Source organism: Papaver somniferum, chromosome 10 (assembly GCF_003573695.1).
Source record: "Papaver somniferum cultivar HN1 chromosome 10, ASM357369v1, whole genome shotgun sequence".
Taxonomy (NCBI): domain Eukaryota; kingdom Viridiplantae; phylum Streptophyta; class Magnoliopsida; order Ranunculales; family Papaveraceae; genus Papaver; species Papaver somniferum.
The window spans coordinates 162,604,835-162,627,992 of NC_039367.1; the positions used below are offsets into that span (position 1 = coordinate 162,604,835).

Sequence of the window (23,158 nt, forward strand, 5' to 3'; positions counted from 1 at the left end):
CAAAACAACAATCCGAAATAAGTTCATAAGTTCAGTTTGCTAAAAAGTAAAAACAACATTTCCACTACCATATAAGTCTGTCTACGACAAGTTGACAGGAAATGAAATGCGATCATTGCAAACGAAAATGGATGGCTGCACAGCCTGCACTTGCAAGTTGTAATCCTAGGCCACAAATCTGCACTTTCCCCTCCAATAAGGCCATTGATTGGATAAGACAACCTCAACCTGTGTGTATTACAAGTTTACAACCAGTTCAAAACAAATAGCAAGCAAATACATAAGAAGTTCATAACTACAGTTGAATTTGTGCAGATTGAATATTTTCAGTCCATTTATTTCCATTCATTTCCATACATTACATATTCTCATACACACCCCAATACTTATTGTACTTGGCAAACATGCAGTATACAGACATACTGACATACAAACTCAATATTATCAACAAATTCAAGTTAGGAAATACCTCCAGTGAGACATACACATAGTGATACTGTCATACATACTCATACAAGAAAGACACAACTAATTGCAAAACCATTCATAGAATCACAGTTAATCAGTTATCACTTATCATACAGTAGTACAGAGTACAATCAATCTATGTATTCATTATAACATATTAACATGTATTGCTCAATCAATCTGAATTCTCAAACCCTAAATTGATCTCAAACTCTCAATCAATGTCAAACCGTAAATCATTTACATCAACAAGGTTAATCTCATAAGATAGATTGCTCAATCAGAAGAACAAGAATAAGTAAAGACTGTAAAGTACCTTGGAAACAAAAAGGTTTAGATTGAATCTGATAGACGAAGAAAAAATTGGTATCCTTGGCAGTCACCACTTAACCTGCGTGAGTATAAACACTAGGGTTAGTTGATTAGTCAAGCGATAGCTACTTAAAATCGTTTACAATTCCTAGGGTTTCCTTTTGTTGAAAAAGAAAGGTAATCGAAAAGATTACCTGATTGATTGATAGCTACTAACTAGTAAGACTTGAATCACTTGATGATGATCGTGAATTGGTGATTTCCTGATTGATTGGTGAGGGTAGCCGTAGTTACTCAGAGATGAAGAGGCTGCTCTTCATAGCTTCACTGTTTCAGAGAGAAAAAAAACGAAGAAGAAAGAAAACTGAGAGTGAGAGAGTTACCAGAGTTGGCGATTAGTATTAGGGTTATCTATATTGGACGGATATGATTAAAACTAGTTAGGATCTTAACGGCTGAAATTAAACGGTACATATGGGCCGGTTCCTACCGGTACTCCCTCTAAAACCGGTGTCTGTACCGGTCTAGACCGGTTCTCAACTTCCAGTACCGGTGTCTGTACCGGCTAGACCGGTTCCGGTCCGGTACCGGTTCGGTATTTCCGGTTCCACTCCGTTCCAGGTCCTCCCAACCGGTTCTTGTGCATCCCTAGTTCAGGTGTTTTTCTCGGCCCTAAAAAAATGCACATGCATCCAATCCATCTATGCACAGATGGGGTGAGTTTTTATCCTCCGAGATCTTTTTGAAAACATCGCGAATTCACGAGAAACGAGAACCCATCATTCTAGGCAGCTAACTAATAGCTGCTATCTTTCTTTATAATAAGACCCATAAATCGTCACATGTCGACTCTACAATCATTCTGCAATGTAGTTAAGCCATGTCAACGTTACTATACATGTCATTGCCATGTCATTGCACACTTCTTCACCCTATTAGGAAACAATGAACAGGTGCATAATCTTTATAGACTATAGATATCACACCGTTTGGATAAACAAAAAGGAATGAAGCTCTTCCTCTGTTAATCAACGTATAAAAATCAATTAACACCTATTATCACTTTTTACAATTTCGGAGATCAATCCCTCCGGGTCAACTATGGTGATGATGCCAACAAGTAACTCCTTTCCGCTTATAAAAATGAAGAGATTGATTTCGTGTATAAAGAGACACATTTTTAAGTTAGGATGAACATGAAAAGATACAAGTTTAAACTATATGGAAACACTATTCACCAACAGGTAGCAACGTTTTGGTCATGTTTCCTGGAAATATAAAGGAGAATATCTGGTGCTGACGTGTCGCCTCCTCAACCAGTTCAAAGTTTTCGCTTCATTTAGCCATCACTAAACAAACGGATGCATCTTTTACCAAACATCACAAGAAGATACACCTTCTATTCGGATTAGTTTTGTTTTGTTAGCATGTGACGTGTCTCTTCGTAACTGTTAATCTTCATACCCTTTGTCGATTCACTGAAACGTTTTAAACATAGGGATGGGATGGTCTTTATTTAGAAACTTTATATTGCAACACCATTCGTATTGGGACGTTTGGCCCAAGGCCAGGAGATACAATATACAACGTAAAAGAAAACCTTTATATTGAGCAACTGTTCACCAAGAGATACTAATGAAAGAACAGATTGAATTCTAAATGCAACGATTCAAACACTATAAATTAGTTAAGCACCGAAAGTAACAGTTGGTATTTTGGTGAGTCAAATTTTTGATATCTCACACAATCTTCTTCGAACTGCTCTTGGCGTGTTGTTTTTGTCGTTCTCATAATGTTTCCGATCCGTCCATTTAATTTTCTTCAAATATTCATCTGGATGACAGGGTGGGACGTAACGTATGCTGCTCGCTATAATATTCATCTTGAACATAAATGTTTGATGACATTCCCCAATGATAGGATAATTATTTTTTTCGATTCCATAGTTTCTGCTGCTCGCCAAAACCGAGTGCCTGCCTATTTCTTCCAGTTGCAGTAGCTTAGGTCTTCAAGAAGAATTCATCTGAAATGTTGCAAGTGATTGTTGTTTTTGGATCAATAAGTATTCTTTGAGTATATGTTTTTTTTTCCAATTCTGGATACATAAACAAGATAGTTCATGTACTTTTAATCGCAAACGAAACACTGACGCATCACCTCAGGTTTGAGAATTTCTCTTTTTGGTCGCACAACGTTTCGTACATTTGTTAAACGTCATTGATCTTCTGAATGAATATGGGGGAATAAAAAAGGATGTTAATTACATTTCACATATGATGAATCGCTAGAAAAGGTTCGTTAATGAATATGCTTGATTAACGATTTTAATTACATTTGTTTAAATTTGACCAGATGTCAGGTCACAATTATGTTTAGGTTTCAGTTTGGTATTGTTATGGTTTCTGCAAAAGCGGGATGCTCCAAAACAAGAACAAAAGAAGATTATATCTAACTTGGATCCAACCGGAACTTGAGTCAGATTTGAGTTACTTTATGTACAGCAATAGGCTTTATTGTCCGGCTATCCCATCCAGCGGCACTGCACCATCCAGCAGATCATGGGCGAAGGTGCCTTAACAAGTTAGCATTTTCAGTTTAATTGCGGCATTGCACCATCCAGCAGATCATAGACGAAAGCACCTTAACAGGTTTATTTTTAATGAGATATTTACGCAAAATTCATTTTACGATAGTACATTGAGGTTTATTATTGCATTTTAAAGGCCGATGCTTTAGAAATTCTCCGTGCGTATGCACCGGGTAAGATGCTTGTATTGATAATTAGCTTAGAAAAGAAAAGCTTGCATGATTGATTTTGATAGACATTCATTTGTCTCATCATCCCTTGCAAAAAGTATAATCAACCTAGTCCTTGAATATTTTACCAGCCTTGTTGTCCATCCCCCAATTTTAGTTGACCCCAAGAAAAACAATATACATTGTTGGAACAGTATGGCAAAACCGCTTGAAGCAAGAATCTGCTGTTGCTTTTGAAGTGGAGAAATATCTCTCTCATGATACGCTATTAGTTACCAAAAAGATAATCCATAGATTAATACATAAGATCACAAAGGAGATCGGAGTGTATCAAAGAACTTAGAGAATACAACAAATATAACTATTAGTCTTACTGAAAAGATGTACCTGCAAGACCATGCTGCAATAGATTATGAGCAGGATTATCCCTAGCTTGCATTGAACTTGTTGACCTAATGAAACCATTTTGAACAATTATTTCATCATCGAATATCTCGAATCGCAGTTCCAAATCCATTTCTTCATTTCTCATTTCACAAATATTATGCAAAACACTACATGCTCCAAGAACAGCAGGTATATCTTTTAGCTTGACCTCGGTTCGTTTTTGCAAACAAGTCCGTCCCCTTTTAATCTTGTAAATGCTTCTTGGGAAGCTAGTTTTGAACCATGTTGAATTGCATACCAAATGTTGGATAAAAGTACTTGTTGAAAAGAGAAATGAAGAAATGGATTTAAATCTTCATAAATTTGTCAACAGAAATATAAATCCAGGTTTATCTGATTTTGTTTGTGCATAGATGGATACAAGAAACAATTGATGGCTTCTTCTATCTGTTCAACTTTTTGTTTGTATCTTGTGCAATAAACCTCATAATTCAATTGCAGCTAACACGCTCTTATTAGGTGAATCACTCAAAGGAAATCAAGCAATTGTATCAAGTGGTGAAAACTTTGAATTGGGTTTCTTCAAACCAGGTGAGTCTAATAATTACTATGTAGGTAATTGGTATAAAAACGTCTCGGTGCAAACAGTTGTTTGGTCAAGCATGGAGTAATACTTCAAAATGAAAGACCATGGAGCAATAGTTATGAGCAATCATATGATTAGTAAACTACTTGTAGCGACAGTTTTGAAATTTCGAAAAGTTGTTAATTGCTTTCGATGAAAAATAATCCAGAGCCTGTCTGTGCACATATAGATGTAAATAACAAGATTATAAAAAGAGTAGCGAATAGGTCCAATTCAGAATAAATATGCAAATATTTCAATATATTAAGGAATCAACATACTGCACACCCTTTATAAACATCGAACAGAAGATCTTTTAAAATCATTCACTGAATTTCAATCCAGGACCAGGAGGATGTATCACCAAATCCATCTCATCTCATGGAACATTCACATTAATGATGAATCTGAATCAATTTTGAACCTGCGCCGCGAGTTCAAATTTTTTTCCAAACAATAGTTAGGTAACTAATTGGTTTCCCTTCAGACTTCCAGTTTTGTCAGATTCTGATGCAGGTGTCTTGGTCTTGTATTCATTTCTTTGCTATTATGAGGACAATCGAATAAAAGCTATTCATTGTATTGGACTTCTGATTTCCGGTGTTGCTATCAAAAAAAAGAAAAAAAAAAGCTATGTAAAAATCGTTGACTGAATTTTCATATTAGACTTTTTATCACCAAATCTGAATCTGAATCTGAATCGTCACTGTCTTCTTGATTCTCACCCACATATCTACCAGAGTTAACTGAAACTAAGCTTTCAAAATAATTAACTGAATTCCAGATCCAGCCTCCTAGATCCGGCTCCATGCTTATTTTTCTAGCATATTCATGTTTTGGGTCATACAGAACTAGTGTGTCACCATCAGAGAATAAAATTATTTTACCTTTGTCTAAGGAACACAAATGAAATACATTAGAAGGATATTTCATAAATTTCTCATGGGTAACAACAAAACGTTTTGTCCAAGATTCTTGAACCCCATAATCCTGCATCACCCAAACTCTAAACTGAACATTAACAACTTCAACAAGTACACAAAGCAACCCTTCCAAAGTTCCCACAGTCGTCAAAAGTTCCTTATTTTCAGAAACTTCTTTAGGTGGTTGCATTTCTTTGAATTTTTCATCACTGATATCGAAAGAGATAATTAGCTCGGTGTCTTTGCCACGCTTCATGCACAACCAGTTCAAAGCTCCATTCACAAGCACCCCATTTGTAGAGCAAAGCTGATTATTAAAATCAAGCTCGGTGTAACTGCTCTTCCATGAATTCGATCCTAGAGTATAGATGTCTGCTACATATCTGTCCTCATCTGGGTTAATTTTCCAATATGTATTACCTTGTAATCATCGATCTTGCAATCATAACCAAAACCACACAAGTCAACCCCGTATCTCATATATTTTGTTGGTGATTTGGGTATGATTTTGTACTCTTTGGTGGCAGGGTTCCAAACACAAAAGCGCATCATATTCCTCCTACCAGAACCCCGAAAGTAAATCAGACCATTACAATGACCCCTAAATAATTGGACGTGATCAGTTTCAAATGGGTGTTCTTTGTTAACAGCATCATCAAATTCATGTAATTCTTTCGAAGAAGATAATGAATCATAACCTATGACGGAGATTCCCCAACCGTGCATTCTCTCGATATATTGAACAAACAAGAGACTAAGGCTGTTCTTTTGTTTAGCATGGTTAAGGTGTATCTTAACAAAACTAGGGCAAGAAATTATATGAAACCAAGACTTGCAAACACACTTGCATACATATATTGATTTCATTGGTAGCCTTACGAGGATCTCAAGATACACATCTTCAGGAAAGCTTGACATTCAAACTTCTTCTTCTTTAATTTCGAGAGGAAGAACTTTAAATAGGGTTGTCTTGTTCAGAATCCAGAGATATAACAAATCTACTTATATATGCGAACGAAGTATTGTGCTGTTTTTTGGAAAGAGATCTAATAGGGAAATGTTACACGGGCCATAAGAAGCCCATTTAGTGTGTTATCTAGGTTTATAAGCCCATTTAGTGTTTTATCCAGGTTTTTGGTAAGAATGATTTTTTAGGGACCATGGTTTTTTTGAGGGGACCATAGTTTTATTAGGCCACCTTCCCTATAGTGATAAGGGGTGTCCTAAAACGTTGAAATGACCAACCTACCCTTAACCTAATTTAATTTAAAACCAACCTAATAACCATATATATATATATATATATATATATATATATATATATATATATATATATATATAACCACCACCTCCTCCGCCCACTACCCGCCGCCGATTATCACCACCACCAACCACCAATTACCACCACCACCGCCCACCACCGCCGATTACCACCACCACCACCTCCGATTATCACCACCACCAACCACCGATTACCACCACCACCGCCTCCCACCACCACCACCACCGCCTATTTAAGAAATGTAACAACATCAATGCAATCACAATTAAGTTCTGTTACATGATAATTTTATCGAGTATAAAAGACGCCAGCCGCAGCCTGATTCCGCCATGGGACCACTCCGGGGGTATTTTCCAACAAACCCTTCACTTTAATTTGATTTTGATTGCTTCAATCGAACAGAAATCATCAAAATAGGGTTTTAATATGAGTTACAGAGCCATGTTCGGTTAGGCCGATTTTCCAAAAAACCCTAGTTTACTAACCGAACTTCTTGAAAATGAAGAACACGAAGAACAGTTCGGTTCTATTGGATTTAAAACTAAGTCACCGAACTCTCTGTTCGGTTGTTTCGCAAAAAAATTTAAAACTACAAAGTAACCGAACTCCACCCTTAGAACCGAAAAAAAACAAATCCAGTCTAACCGAATTGTGTTGTTGTGGCCACTATCTTGAGTTCCAAAATAACCGAACTTAGCCAATAGAGTTCGGTTTTTTCGCAAAATTTTTTAAAACTACAAAGTAACCGAACTTAGCCAATAGAGTTTGGTTGATTCGCAAAAAATACTTTTAACCGAACTCCTTGTATTAGAACAACAGAATTCCATAAGTTCGGTTCCTTCGCAAAATAAGGATATCATCGAACTTTAGTTTACAAAAATAATGAGAAGTCCACAAGTTCGGTTCGTTCGCAAAAATATTAAGTTTTCTTTGTAACCGAACTCTACCTTTGAAACTTCGTAACCGAACTCTACCTAATTCGCCAAGAAATAAATTTCGTAGTAACCGAACGTTTGCCTAATTGCATATATGCATATATAAGCCCAGTTCGGTTGATTCGCAAAATATGTTGAAGTTTGCGAACCAACCGAAATTCTAACACTAGGTTACTTTTAACTTGCAGTTCGGTTGGGAACTTGGTTGCGTTGAAGTTTGCGAACTAACTGAACACACAAGATGTACCCAAATAAATTGTTAAGTTCAAAGTTCGGTTACCTACCATTTTATCCTAGGTAACCGAACATAACATTGTACGACCAAAACCTCCATTAACGAGCGAGTTCGGTAACCTGCGTGTTTGGAAAACGTAACCGAACTACACTTTCAGGTGTGTTCGGTTACATGTTCTTGACATATGGTAACCGAACTGATCCAAATCTACATAAAAATTTTCATTTTTTTTTTGAAAGTTTGGAGCAATTCAACCAACATTATCTAAGTTTGAAGCACACCTGGGTACCCAAATACCCTTCCTCCGGTTGTGGTTGGTAAAATCCATCATTTTTCATATTTTCCTTCTTCATCTTCTCTAACTTTACTCTCTCAATAATTCTACTTCTTTAAAACAAAAAAACCATCTGATTTTTTAATCTCACTAATTATCTTTAACTTAATCATCTCACTAATCATTACACTAACTAATCATCACCGAAAATTAATCAGGAGGGTAATTTAGGTATTAATATAAATATCCAGATAAGGGGTGACCAAGATTTACTTCTAATGTCTTTACCCAAAATAAAACCATGGTCCCCAAAAAAACCATGGTCCCCAAAAAATCGTTCTTTGGTAAAATTGATTGACCCAAAGAACGTCAATGATTTTCATACACGCAGCATTCTTTACCCCCGGTTTCAATTTTATCGTCACTGATCTCAATAAATTAAATAACTGCGCTGAAGTAATAGTTAGGTGTTTAATATCATTCTAGTCAATCTGCTTTTTTTTGTTTTGTTTTCCTTTCTTTTCTTAATGTTTAATATCATTCTAGTTAGTTGTAACTTCATAAACGCTTGTTGAAGGTTTTTTGAAGCTTTTGTAGATTGTTATTCTCTCTATAGGATTATCTTTATTCTTTTAAATCTCTCTATAGGATTTTTTTTTAAATCATTTTTTCTAATATTATATCGTCTTAATCTGTTTTGCAGATTTCCATAGTTGATTCCGTGTGGCTCCCAGTGGTGGTGATCAGTAGTGATTATAATTGGTTCAGTTTTCTTTTGTTTGTCACAGTAGTGTTTGCCTTCAAAGTAATAGTGGTATTATTGTGATATCATCGCCCACTGTGTGTTCTCAAAAAGTCGTTTTGAGACTGGTATTCCAATCCTCAGCCTATCATCACCAAAGATCTCTTCATCAGCCTCCAATCTTCCACCATGTTTGCACTCAAGTTCATCAAATCCAATCTTCTTCTCAAACCAGTTAACTCGTTTGACTCAGCAAACCTCTCTTGCCGTGATTGTAGCTCTCTCAGAGGGAAAGTTTCTACCAATTTCAAATTCAAATTTCTAGTCAATAGTATTTCTCTGGATATTATGTTCTACGCCCAACAAATATGGAAACAGAATTATACCCATCAATACAAATATTTCCATAATCCGATTAGGTTCCCTACTTATAATCAAAACCCTAAAACCCTAAGAATAATTGTAAACTCTCTTTCCTTCAGCAATAACTTCTGTGAAACCATGTATTCTCAGATCAACAACCAACTCATGAATCTTAACACCAATAGGCAACTGAATAGCTCTGGCTCTATTCCCCTTAGACCTATAAGAAGAATAGTCGCAACTGCTGAAGCTCTTGCTGAAAATACTGATGGATTTACCTTCAACCTTCTTGGTAAAATAATTTTCAACAAACCACTAGACCATGAAGACATTAAAAAGGAGATCAATGATCGTTGGAGAAGTTATCGAAGATATGAAATTATCACAAAAGGAACAAACCTGTTTCTGTTCAGGTTTCATAGAGAAGATGCTTTCAACGGAGTCAGAATGAAAACATGGGACGTCATGGGATACTTGTTATCTTTAATACAGTTTGATCCTAACATTGATATCTCTGAGCGCAAGTTTGAGCATTATACCTGGTCTATTAAACTGAGAAATCTTGGTAACATCATCCTAAATGATAGATTGACTTCAGAGATTTGTAAATATATAGCGAATAGAGTTTCTTCTGAGGGGAGAGGCAGACAGCCAAGAGGAAGTGTTACAGGTACAGTCTATGTAGAAGTCAAGATCAAGGAACCTCTCAGAAGAAGAGGTTGGTATATTTCTCCCAATGGCCAAAAACGGTGGGTAATTTACCATATTGAAATGCAACCGTACAAGATTTGCAAAGAGTGTTGGGTTGTCGATCATATGGACGCACACTGCAAGAGACTCGCACAAGAACATAAAGTTGAGGCGATGACAGAAAACGAGTATGCTGCATGGAGTCTGACTGAAGAGGGAAAACAATTTTTGATTGCCTATATAACTAGTGAGGATGCTAATATAATAGAAGCTGGGGTGGAATCATCCAGGGGTGAAAATAATGCCTCTTCTTCGTCTAATACGATTCTCATTTCTCCAAATACTGATATTTTAGATCTTGAAATTGAGGATGCAGAGAAGAGAAACAATAAGCATACCAGAGATGATGGTTCTATGAATAACACCCTCCATATCAATCCCGCAACTCATAATCTTAATCATTCAATCACCCATAATAATCCTATTTATCAGAGTGCTAGTGACGGAGCTGATGAAATGATAGATTATAGTGACCTACTTGCTGAAAACAGGATGGAATACCAACAACATTCCATGGATGATACTTTCTCTATGGCATTTGATAGCGCGGGAACTGAACATAATGGGATTGCTTCACGGAATCACTATGGAAACATTGCGTCCTTCAATCAGGTTCCATTTCAAAACCCTAGTTTTTCCCTTAAATTTTATTTTTTTTAGAAATTACTGCTGCAATTCTTCAAATAGTACTTTAGGCTTTATAATTAGAAACTCTTTGCATCATATCTGTATTTCCATCCTCAATTTCTCTCAAAACTCTTGCTACTTTGATCTGCTCTCTTATTATTGTTCTTACTTGTTTTGCTTTACCAACTTTTGTCTGATTGCCTATCAATTGTTCAATGTTTCTAGTTTAGTGTATTTCCATTTCTATGAGATTTATCTATTGGTCTTGTTTGTGGTATCTTCACTAGGTCCTTTATTTTCCCTGGTCTGTGCCCTACTCTCTCTCAAATGAGAATTTTGTCATGGAATTGTCAGGGCTTCGGAAACCCTGATACTAGGACTAGTTTATGGAATCAAATTAGAAGTCAAAACCCTGATGTTATTTTTCTATGTGAAACCAAAAATGACTCCACTAAAATGAGGCAATTTTTGAAGAAATTCAACTATCCTAATAATTGGATATGTCCTTCTGTGGGTCTCTCAGGTGGCATAGCGCTCATGTGGAAGAGTGGTTTTTCCTTAAATATAATTCAATCTACTGATAAGATGATTAATGCAATCATATCATCTGACCCCAGTAAACCAGAGTTCCTTGCTACCTTTCTCTATGGTTCTACATACCATGATGAGAGAATAGCTCAATGAAACCATATTAATAGTATTGGCACTTCTACTAATCTTCCATGGGTATTAATTGGTGATTTAAATATAACCATGTTTGCCCATGAAAGATCATCCAATACTAGAACAACTATTTCTGAGTTTCCTATTATACAACAAGTCATTGATAGTTCTGATCTAAGTGACTTAGGTTATATAGGTTCTCAATTTACCTGGTCCAATAAACAGTCTGGGATTAATAATATTAAAGCTAGATTGGATAGAGATACGGTGAATGGCCATTGGTTGCATCATTATAACAACTCTAAATTATTTCATATTGATGCAATAGGCTCTGACCATCTGCCAATTCTCTTGGTTACCAACAGTAATGTTCACCAAGGAAAAAATCCATATAGATATTTTAAGTGCTGGTTTAAAGATCCAACTTGTCAGCAAATTATTAAGGATGCTTATAAAACTAATCTTAGAGGTTCTCATGCTTTCAAAACGGTCAACTGTCTTAGAAATGTAAAATATGAGCTAAGGAAGTGGAACACAAACCATTATGGTAATATTGATCAAAAAGTTCATTCTTTAACTGACCAGCTCAGTATTCTGAATAACAATCCTTACTCTATTCAGAATAATGAGGCCATAATGGAGGTAGAACAAAATCTTGAGTTGGCTCAAAAAGCTCAAGAATCCTTTTATGCTCAACAATCCAGAGTTGATTTCATCAAAAGTTATGATAGAAATACCTCCTACTACCATACTAATGTTAACAGAAGGAGACATTTCAATCATATTAGCTCTCTAAAATTATCTAATGGGCTTTGGTTTGAGGATAAAGATATTCTAGAGGACCTTCTTGTTACTCATTTCAAAAATATTTCTACTACCACTAATCCTATCTTAAATGATAATTTCTTGAATTGCATCGATAGTTGTATTACTAATGAGGACAATGACAAGCTTTTGAGTCGCATTACTCTTGATGAGATTAGGAATACCATTAAGCAAATGGCCCCATGGACTGTGATAGACGCATTTATGTGTCTATTTTGTTCTCAATGTTCTGTATTGTTAGACTCGATTAAACACTTATTTCTACTACCACTAATCCTATCTTAAATGATAATTTCTTGAATTGCATCGATAGTTGTATTACTAATGAGGACAATGACAAGCTTTTGAGTCGCATTACTCTTGATGAGATTAGGAATACCATTAAGCAAATGGCCCCATGGACTGTGATAGACGCATTTATGTGTCTATTTTGTTCTCAATGTTCTGTATTGTTAGACTCGATTAAACACTTATTGTGCTATTTTATGTTTTTGTAGATGTTTTTGGAAAAATAACCTCTTGCGGCGAAATTGGCTCGAAAAGTGGTGTTTTACATCCCAGGATAGAGACTAAAAACACCCCAGAAATGCGCCGGACGAACCCATAAAAAATGCTGGAAACACCCCAGAAAAATTACTTAAGGCACCCCAAAGGACATGTGTTATTCGTACTCCAGCAACGACTAAGGGGCGACCACTGGATAAAGGGTGACCTTCTTCACAAATTCAAAAAAATATTTTGGCGGGAAAATATTTCTTTTCACAGGAAGATTTTTCGATCGGATTTTGGAGGAGTTTTTGTGCGATTCAATCGCTGAAACTTCATGGGTAGATTTCATATGTCATAGAAAAGCTGGTATGGGTGTTTGTTTCGATCAAATTTGGCTGGATAACTTGGTTTAATCCAAACAGTGAGTTGGAGGATAAACACAAACTTACACGAGTTTAAACGTGTACTGCTCGTGATTGGAAGACTTAATCAATATTCTGGAGCGTGAATAAGGTATAAAAGGAAAGAAACATAGCTGAGAACGCGTGAAAATCATAAAACAGGGAAGAAAATCTTCCCGAAAATATTTTTTATCACCCGAGTAAAGAGAGGATTATCTCGAGTTATGGAGGAGATTCTTGTGTTGTAGGTGCATAAAAAGGGTCTTGAGGTATCATAGAATGGGTGTGAAGAGTACGGGGAAGTTTTGGAGGCTACAGAATGAAGAAATCACGAGTTGCAGAGCTGCCATTTTTCTGTTGCTGCTGCTGATGAAGAACACCAAGAACTCGAAGAACAGACTCGCCAGGACAGTCGTTTTCCAACAGTGAGAACGACACACAGGCGTGGGTCGTAGAGATACTGCGTCTGTGACCATTACTATTTATCGCGCTTTTTGTGGGTCGTACTTTCGCTATTTTACACTTTTTCATCATTTTAATCAACTTTTGAGCAACAAACATGTATTTTGATCAAGTGATTAATATGAGAAGTCAAACCCCACGCTGGGACGACAAAGGAAACCAAAATTCATCATGCGGTAAATTCATTTAATTCTTTATTTGACTACTTGCATTAAATTAAAATTAAAAAAAAAATTCTTAATTAATTGTCATTTCGTTTGATGGTTTATGCTTAGGATTAATTCTTTTGATATGCCATGCTTAATATTTACAATTAATATTTTAAGAATCTATATTAGGCAAAGAAATAAAGTCAAAATACTTGTTGAATGAGCTATAATGGTTTAAAATAAATAGGTGAATCACATGAATTTGAATAATTGGTGGAATCCTAGTCCCAGTACCTCTCACCATTGTTAACATTATTTGTATATTTATTTTTATTAAATTTAAAAATCAAACCTTCACAAGTCTTAGACGAACTACTACTACAACAAATTTTGAAACACATCAGACTGCCCCTGGTCCTGATGGGTTTCCTCCAGGATTTTATAAACAAAATCTGGCTTTGCTTGAGAATGATGTTTGGGAAACCGTCAAAAAAAATTTTTAGCACCAAACATCTTCTTAAAGAAATGAACCATACGTTTATTTCTTTAACTCCTAAGGTAAATAAGCCTAACAGTCCTTCTGACTTCAGGCCTATCTCTCTTTGCAATTCAAATTACAAAATAATTTCTAAGATCATAGTTAATATAATGAAACCCTTGCTCAGCAAACTAATATCACCTTAGCAGGCTGCTTACGTCCCTGGTCGTGATAATCAAAATAATGTGGTGATTGCTCATGAGATGGTTCATACTATGAAAAAAAAGAAAGATATATGTGGTATCATGGGTCTTAAACTTGATATGTCTAAGGCCTTTGATAGAGTAGAATGGTCCTTCCTTATTGCTGTTCTTAAAAGATTTGTCTTTTCTGACCATTGGTGCAAACTTATTTTCCAATGCATAAGCACTACTAGCATATCTATACTTTTGAATGGCTCCCCTTGTAATTCCTTTTCTCCTACTAGAGGATTAAGGCAGGGAGATCCCTTATCTCCCTACCTGTTTATTCTGTGTATGGAAGCTTTTTCTAGGTACCTCATTCATGCTGAAAATTCAAACCTTATCCATGGTTTGAAAGTCACCAATGATGCTCCTAGTATCTCCCATCTCCTTTTTGCAGACGATTGTTTGCTTTTCACTAAAGCAACACACAGTGAGTCAAACAATCTTATGTCTTTGATCAAAGATTTTAGTAGTATATCTGGTCAAATGATAAATTTTGAGAAATATGCATGTTTTTTCAGTAAAAATGTGCTTCCTGATCATTGTGTGTCGCTTATTAGATCTATGAATGTTAGGAAAATTGAATTATATGAAAAATACCTTGGCATTCCACTCTTTCTTACCAGAAATAGAACTGAGTCTATGTCCCATTTAAACACTCATCATGACTCTAGAGTGTCTAATTGGAAAGGTAAACATTTAGCACAATCAGGTAGATCTATTCTTGTGCAGCACACTCTTAAAACTTCCTCTAACTATCACATGAACTCTTTTCTTCTTCCTGACACTATTATTAATAAAATGGAAAAGTCCCAAAGAGACTTCTGGTGGGGGAAAAATGGTCATGGGGGATACTATTTTAAGAAATGGGAAAAAAATTGTATGCATAAATTACAGGGTGGTCTAGGCTTTAGAAACTTGAAAAAAATGAATCTAGCCCTTTTGACTAAAACAACTTGGCTTCTTATTCACTGTCCTAATGAGTTGTGGGTTCAAATTTAGAAGTGTAAGTATTTCAAAAACTGCCATCCTCTTCGTTACAATAAACCTTAGAGTTGTTCTTGGGTGTGGTCTAGTATTTTCCATGGCTTAGATATTCTGAAACAACATGCTCACTGGGATATTAGAGATGGCAATTATGTCAATGCTTTTTCTGATAACTGGATTTTAAATCCAACTTATCCTCTCTGCATAAGCCAACCTAATCCTAATTACAAAGTTTCTGAATTCATTAGGCATGATTCTAGAACTTGGAATACTCCCTTAGTTCAGGCTTTCTTTACTAGGAAAAATAGTCAGAAAATCTGTAACATGCGCATACCAATTTCTGGTAAGGATGTTCTAGTTTGGCCTTATGCCAAGAATGGTATACTGAAAGTCAAATCTGTTTACAAATTACTTGCTTTAGAACTACCACATAACTTCGTTCAGAACCATGATATTGATACTTATAAGGCACTTTGGAAATCCTCATTGTTTCCCAGAACTCAGTTGTTCCTTTGGAAGTGTATTGAAAGGATCCTCCCTACTGGCAGCAAACTTGCCAGATACAATAACACTCACAATGATAGGTGTAGTTTGTGTAACTTGAATGCTAGTGAAACTCCTGAACATATGTTACTACACTGTTCTTATGCTAAAAATGTTTGGTCTCATATCCATGTTACTAGTCAATTTGTTTCGCAGGACTTTGACACTAATATAAGTGTTAAAGATTGGATAACCAAATGGTTTACTTCAAGTCAGCTGCAACCTCATTCAGATGTAGTCTTGACAACAGCGTGCAACATAAGGAAAGATAGATGTGCTAAAGTCTTTGAAAATGATTCTCTAAATCCAATGGCTACAGCTAAAACTGCTATTAAAATAGCTTCTGAAACTGCTGGCTTATTAGTTTCTTCTTCCATGCCTAACACTGTCAATTCTGATGCACCTGATAATGATTCTAATTTTCTGCAAAATACTCTCCACAACAGTATAGTCATATTCTGTGATGCCTCTTTTGACAAGTATACTAATAAATCTGGTATTGGGATTGTTGCATTCAATTCAACAGGTACTTTCAGAGGATGCAAACTAGTTTCGGGGTATGCTGCGAGTCCAGAGGGAGCTGAAAGTGCTGCACTACTTGAAACTGCAAAATGGATCAGAGAGAACGTTGATGATGTTTATTTAGTTAGTGATGCCAAAACTGTAATGGCCTATCTTAATAATTGCAGGGGTCAAACTAGTTGGTCCTCTTGCAGCTTTTTAAAGGATTGTTTATTTTTATTAAAAGATGTTAATATTATTCAGTTTAAACATCTAAAAAGAGATTGAAATAGAGCAGCAGACACTGCTGCCAAATATAGTAGAGTTGGGAATGTAACAAGGGAGTGGGATGAGCTCAACTGTCCCTTCTTTCTTCAAACCTATGTAAACTCTCGGTAATCAATAAAGTTTTATTTTCCTAGAAAGAAAAAAAAGTAGCTGCGTTAAATTCAAGTGATTAGGTGGGCAAATCCATCCGAAAGTCATTGACCGTAGAAGGCCGCACTTCGGCAACTCAAATAAGATCTAATACATCAATTCAGCTGGATGGAAGAAATTTTGCGTGCACACATGGTATATTGAGTCAATATTTGGCACTCTAAAAGTGTGGTGGCTGCCACCTATTATTAATTGCAAGGATTTCGACCACAATTATAGTATTATGTACATTACTCTTTGTAAGGTGTCAAAATAACAATCATGTTAAAGGGACGGCAGATTCCATTAGAGGGGCGGCGAGTAATAGGACAAAAACGGTCATTACATGGTAATTTGAAGTGCCTCTTATCCAAAAAATACTGAAAATGACTAATTAATCCTTACATAGTTTAGTATTGATAATCTAATTTAGTATTAATGATTAATTTTCACTTATATTAATTCTAAATCAAAACAAAATAAGATTTTAGAGTTTAAAAAAGATTCCATTTTTTTACATTTTCAGAGCTAATTACGGTTGGAATTTTGCTCGTAACCAACCGTAAATCTTAGTTACGGTTCGTAAAATATGAACTACCAACCGTAACTGGTTAAATTTGGGGAAAACTCAATCGTAAAACTTGTTACGGTTGGTAACTAAATGCTCGAGACAAACCGTAACTTAGTTACAGTTCGTAAACTAAAATGGTTACCAACCATAACAATACTTACGGTTCATCTCGAATTTTAGTTACGAACCGTAATTGGTGACCTTTCTGAACTCTGGGTTCCAGGGTTATTTAAGGTTCGTAATTCTGGTATTGACATCAACCGTAATTTCACTTACGGTTGGAAAAAACGTAACTGAATAAAATTCTCAGATATAAGAACATACAGTTGGTAATAGTTCAATTACCAACCGTAACAACATCAAAATCTCCAGTTACGGTTCATAATTGAGTTAAAATCAACCGTAACTCACATAAAACAAGAAATTTGAATTTGAATTTTCATTTAAAACCCCAATTTTTGATAGAAATTAAACTTAAATCGAGCAAAATAAACCAAACCCTAACTGGGTTTCTCAAAACATACCACATATAAGTCATTACACTTGATTAATTTTCGAATCGTGATTAATCGAAGACGATGAAATTTTGAGTTTAAATGGAGGTTACTGTTCATGGGAGGAGGAGAAGAGAAGAAGAAAGAAAACAAATTTTCAATTTAGCTTTGATTTAGGTTAAAAAATGGAGAGGGTAATCTAGTCAATTTACACCCCCTATAGGACACCCTCTAACCAACTAGAGGGACATTATTATCACACTACCGCCCCTCTAATGGAATCCGCCGCCCCTTTAACATGATTGCAAAATAAAACCAATATATTGGTCTCCCAGAAGAATACTACAACAATAATCTTACATGAGACATTACTTTATGAATGTATCTCATGTACAGCCACGAATGGGTAGGCAGGAAAAATGAATATTGCAACAAAAATAATATCATCTCCATATTTAGTTGTTTACTGGTAAAGGATTTAAAAAAAGGGTGATATACCGGGACGTACTTTTCCGGCTCTACAATTCCAAAAGCGACATTTTGGAATTTTTTGTAATGATATCATTGCTTTTTACCCTCCATAATTGACTTTTCACAACTATTTTTGGTCAAACGAGAATTTATTGAGTCTAGTAGACGTACTATTGACTGTGTAACATTGAGTCCCACCCAAATACGAGGGTGTACTCCTATTCGACACTCGAAAAACCCATTGTTGACCGTTGACTGTGTAGTGTTGACAGTTGTTGACTAGTGAACATGAGACCAGTTGACTGGTCAATATTTCGAACGCATTATTAGTGCACTCCAAAAATGCATTGATCATGCAGTCGTGTACTTCATCAATTTTACGGAGATGGACGGTAATGTTTTGGTCATACATTGTCCTTTTGATCATGTTTGCTGGTTTTAGGAATTTAGGAGTACGATTTCCATATATGCCGAACTGGGCACTTTTCTAAATCATTTTTCGGCAAAAATCAACTCTGGCAGCATTTATGACCTTGCAAAGTTGTAATCATCAATCTTGCAATCATAACCAAAACCTCATATGTCGATAGACATATTGCTATACTTAACTGGTGATTTGGGTATTTTTTTTTGTACTCTTTGGTGGCTGGATTTAAAAGACAAAAGCGTCTCCTACTCCTGCTCTTACTCCAAAAGTATATCAGACCATTACAAATACCAAACAATTCAATTTCAGATTTGAATGGGTAGTCTATTCTAACAGCATCATTATCATTATATTCATGATTTAAATTTAATGATGAATGTATTGAACCATAGCCAATAAATAAACATGAGACTAAGGTTGTTTCTTCGTTTAGCATAATCAAGATGCGTCTTAATAAAACTAGGGTTAGCAATTAATTGTAACCAAAACTTGCAAACACACTTATATTTATGTAATGATTTCACTGGTAGCCTTGCATTGATGCTTATTCTTCTGGATACACTTATACAAATCTTCCGGAATGCCTTGACATTGATGCTTATTCTTCGTAATTTTTGTTCTTCTATTAGTTTTAAGAGGAGAAACTTAACTAGCACTATGTTTGTTTACTCCTGACTCATCTGAGTCGTCTGGATCTGAATCATCTGGATCTGACTCAATATGTTTGTTTTGAGTCAGATCTGACTCATCTGACTCAAAAAACTGAGTCAGTGGTTTGGTCCCGTGAGTCAGGGATATTTTGTTATCTGACTCAAATGGGTCCGAGTCAGAGGTTATGTCTGAGTCATAGGTCGAGTCAGATCTGACTCAAAATGCAAAACAAACGGTTTGACTGCTGACTCGGCCCGAGTCAGAAATTGATTCAGATCCAGACGCCGAGTCAGCTGCAAACAAACAAGATGTAGGTTTTTCTTGTTTAGAAGCCAGAATATGTATCCGGACGTAGTATTTTGATTTTCTGAAGGAGTTCTTATATGGACATTTTAAATGGGCCACAAAAACCCATTTAGTTTTTTTTTCGGGTTTATGAGTTGACTGACCCTTGCGAGGATCTCAGGATAGGATATCTTCTGGAAAGCAGCTTGACATTGAGAGGAAACCGGAAAGCTTCACTATGGTTTCTTGTTCGGAGGTAGAAATATCACTTGTAGATTTTAAACTGAGGGAGTTTTATTATAAACTGGAATAATAACCCTTGAACAAGTCAAAGGGAGTTTTACTAGAAGATGGCAACGAAGATTACATGAAAGTGCACAAGAGAACTGGTATTAGTAGCAACACCAGTAGGACTGAAGTTACTATCAAATTACCTTCTCATAGGGGTGGTGAATCTCTTTTTAGTCATATCCGTTTTAAGACAATTGCAGGGAGAACAGATGAGATACTATTACATGTTCATAAAAACGGGGGCAAATTATTTTATTTTTATAGCTTGAAAAAGAAGACTTTCTCAGAAAGCCTTTTCCCTATTAAAGTAGCAGCACCACTGCACCCTTCGAGCCTTCAATTGTTTGTGTTAGTAAACATCTATGTTGTATTAGGCGCGCCTAGGCGCCCAAGGAAAAATTAGAAAATACAAATTTTGGTGACAGTTTGGCGCCTTGGATTCTTAATTGTCTAGGCGTCTCTTGGGCGCCTAGGACGGCTTTAACTATAAGGCCTGCCCTGGGTAAACATGATATTATCATTGTTGGATAGTAAGGTTACGTTGCATCTTAATAAAACTAGGATTAGAAATTGTATGATACCAGGACCTGCATACACACTTACATGTAAATAATGATTTCACAGGTACCGCTGCAAAGATATCGAGATAGACATCTTCTGGAATGCTTGACATTCGATGCTTCTTCTTTCTCAGATAGGAACTTAACTTAACTAGGGTTTTCATAAACCACCTAATTTGATACGAAGAGTAATAAAAGGAAGACTTATGGCGTGGAGCAGCAGGTAGCAGGGCAACGAAACAAGATTTTCAATGTTGAAGAAACAATGAATGCAAGGACAAACTGGGAAATACACCTCCCTGCATTAGAATCTAACCAAAAGGGATGGCATCCACTTCCCTTGTCAAAAAAATACCAATAATGGAGCAAGAAATAGAATTTACAGAAAACAAGAAGCATAAAGCTAAACTGTTTTATATCCTGACAGAATTACAGACTCAGAACAGATATAGCTACAGAAAACTTTCCCTACTATGAAAAGATGTATCTGCAAGACCATGGTGCAATAAATTATGAGCAATATCATCCCGAGCTTGCATTGAACTCGTCAATCTCATTAAACTACTTTGAACAATTATTTAATCATCATATAGCTCGAATCTCAGTTCGGGAATCCATTTCTTCGTTTCTCATTTCAAAACATTATACAAAACACAACATGTTTAAAGAACAGCAGGTAAATCTTGTTGCTTAATTGACCTCGGTTCGTTTGCGTAAACAAGTGCATCTCCCTTTTAATATTGTAAATGCTTCTTTGGAAACTGGTTTTGAACCATGTTGAATGTAAAGATAGTACCTTCAGTACCAAATGTTAGCCTTCATATCTGCTTATTGGTTTTTCCCGGTTGTGGCTGATGTCTAAACTTAATTACCTAACGACATATCAGAAGGGGTAAACACATACAGTTTAAAGATGAGATTTAATTCAAGATGGGGTCAACATCATTGGTGCTTCATATGTAATATTAGCTTCTCCAAATAAATCTTTCAGAAAATATTCCTAGGGATATGTTTAGAGAAGAAGTATATCAGTAACGGTCAAGGCAGTTCCCTGCAACAGCGAAAACATGGATGGCCCTTTTTAAATGTTCAGGAACTTTAAGTTTGATATTGTGTGAATTTTTTGAGGTTTAGTGGAAGCTTCGTGGTAAGCTGTGAAATGGTTCTTTCTTACGCAATTTCAATATGTAATAATCCATATATAAATTAAAAAAATTCAAAAATTGAGATGGTGATTACCTGTTCTTATCAGATTCTATAAACACAGCTGTTCTCGTTTGGCTAATCATGCATATTTTCGCTTCTTAAGTTTGAGTGGCCCCATTTTTTGTGTACCATCTTCTCCTAACTCTTTTAATGAAACTAACGTGTTCTTGTGAGGGAGTACTTGATGAAAATTCTCCTCAAACTCAACTACCCTATCCCAAGTAGAAGTTTTTGGGTGATAGATATGGAGACATCTTGATGGGTAACTTAAGACATCACCACTTTTCGTAAATAATAACGGGCAGTTAGTTGTAGCAGTAAATTCTTTAGTCCAACCCAATGACTGGTGTTCTTCCTCCTCTTTCTTAACATAATTATCAATCTTCTTTTGATATAGCCATATACAATTATAATACAACTCTTTAGTGACTGAACACATACATACTACTGTACAAAAAACCCTCCCAAAACTCCTAGTTTTATGTGACCGCTTGGCAAAGGAGGTGGTGAAAGATGTTCACCAAACTTTTCATCAGCCAAATCAAAGATTATAATCTTTCTTGTGGTGTCCATCCAATGAAGAGCTGCATTCGAAAATATACCTTGTCGCCATCCGCATACAATATATTCAATTTTCTGATTGAATTTTTCGATGTTTCTCCATCCATTATGACTACCAGGAGTGTACTCCAAGACCTCTACGAAATTGGGTTCTTTCTCTACCTTATCTACTACAACAACTTTGTACTCATTGGTTGAGGGAAGGTAGCCAAATCCGATTGCTGTAAAGAAATCCCGACCAGAATTAATCTTATAATTAGGTTTAGGAAGAGTAACATACTCTTTGGTCGTGGGGTTACAAATACAAAATCTATCTTTAAGATCATCAAGACATATCAAACCTTTAAACGAACCAACAATAGCATAATACTGACACGGAGGTTTTATGTTGAACCGTCTAACTTTACTAATGGGTGACTCGTGATTCTCAGTATATTCAAAATAGTAAAGTTGAAATATACCTGTGGTAAAGACAATAAAACCTAAATTACCAGAATCATCATGATGATTAGTGTGACGATTTGAGTGCATCTTAGAGAATGAAGGATGATGAATAAGATTTCTACATGTTTTGGATACTGACTTGCAATTTAGAACTGATTCGGCGGGTAAACGAATTAGAATCTCTATATGATCTCCGCTGGGAGATTGTTGAAATTATCCATCAAAACCCCTTAACTTGCCGCTTGCATATGTAGACAGCCGAATCTTTTTAGGGCGGAGGGAAAAACCAATTTCCAAAGATTAATATATATAAGAGAAAACTCATACAGTATTACCTAATCTTGATGGTTATTCTTG

General features: G+C 35.9%; 3 protein-coding genes across 3 annotated transcripts; 1 reads left to right on the top strand and 2 right to left on the bottom strand.

Moving 5' to 3' along the window:
* Nucleotides 1-5,206: 5,206 nt before the first annotated feature.
* LOC113316755 (F-box/kelch-repeat protein At3g06240-like) lies at nucleotides 5,207-6,198 on the bottom strand. The gene is made up of 2 exons (XM_026564903.1): nucleotides 5,893-6,198; nucleotides 5,207-5,779 (listed from the first exon to the last, which is right to left on the bottom strand). The coding sequence occupies exons 1-2, from the start codon at nucleotides 6,196-6,198 to the stop codon at nucleotides 5,207-5,209; spliced, it is 879 nt and encodes a 292-aa protein (XP_026420688.1).
* Nucleotides 6,199-11,433: 5,235 nt separating this feature from the next.
* On the top strand, nucleotides 11,434-16,711 carry LOC113316756. Its single transcript, XM_026564905.1, has 4 exons — nucleotides 11,434-12,374; nucleotides 12,482-12,572; nucleotides 14,357-15,083; nucleotides 15,486-16,711. The coding sequence occupies exons 1-4, from the start codon at nucleotides 11,434-11,436 to the stop codon at nucleotides 16,709-16,711; spliced, it is 2,985 nt and encodes a 994-aa protein (XP_026420690.1).
* Nucleotides 16,712-22,240: 5,529 nt separating this feature from the next.
* LOC113316757 (F-box/kelch-repeat protein At3g06240-like) lies at nucleotides 22,241-22,888 on the bottom strand. The gene has a single exon (XM_026564906.1). The coding sequence runs from the start codon at nucleotides 22,886-22,888 to the stop codon at nucleotides 22,241-22,243; it is 648 nt and encodes a 215-aa protein (XP_026420691.1).
* Nucleotides 22,889-23,158: the final 270 nt, after the last annotated feature.

Coding starts and splice junctions, on each gene's coding strand:
- LOC113316755 (XM_026564903.1), bottom strand. CDS start 6,198: ATGCACGGTTGGGGAATCTCCGTCATAGGTTATGATTCATTATCTTCT. Junction 5,780..5,892: donor GCAAGATCGATGATTACAAG/GTAATACATATT, acceptor TTTAATAATCAG/CTTTGCTCTACAAATGGGGT.
- LOC113316757 (XM_026564906.1), bottom strand. CDS start 22,888: ATGCACTCAAATCGTCACACTAATCATCATGATGATTCTGGTAATTTA.
- LOC113316756 (XM_026564905.1), top strand. CDS start 11,434: ATGTTTGCCCATGAAAGATCATCCAATACTAGAACAACTATTTCTGAG. Junction 12,573..14,356: donor AGCAAATGGCCCCATGGACT/GTGATAGACGCA, acceptor TCACCTTAGCAG/GCTGCTTACGTCCCTGGTCG. Junction 15,084..15,485: donor TAGAGTGTCTAATTGGAAAG/GTAAACATTTAG, acceptor TCCATGGCTTAG/ATATTCTGAAACAACATGCT.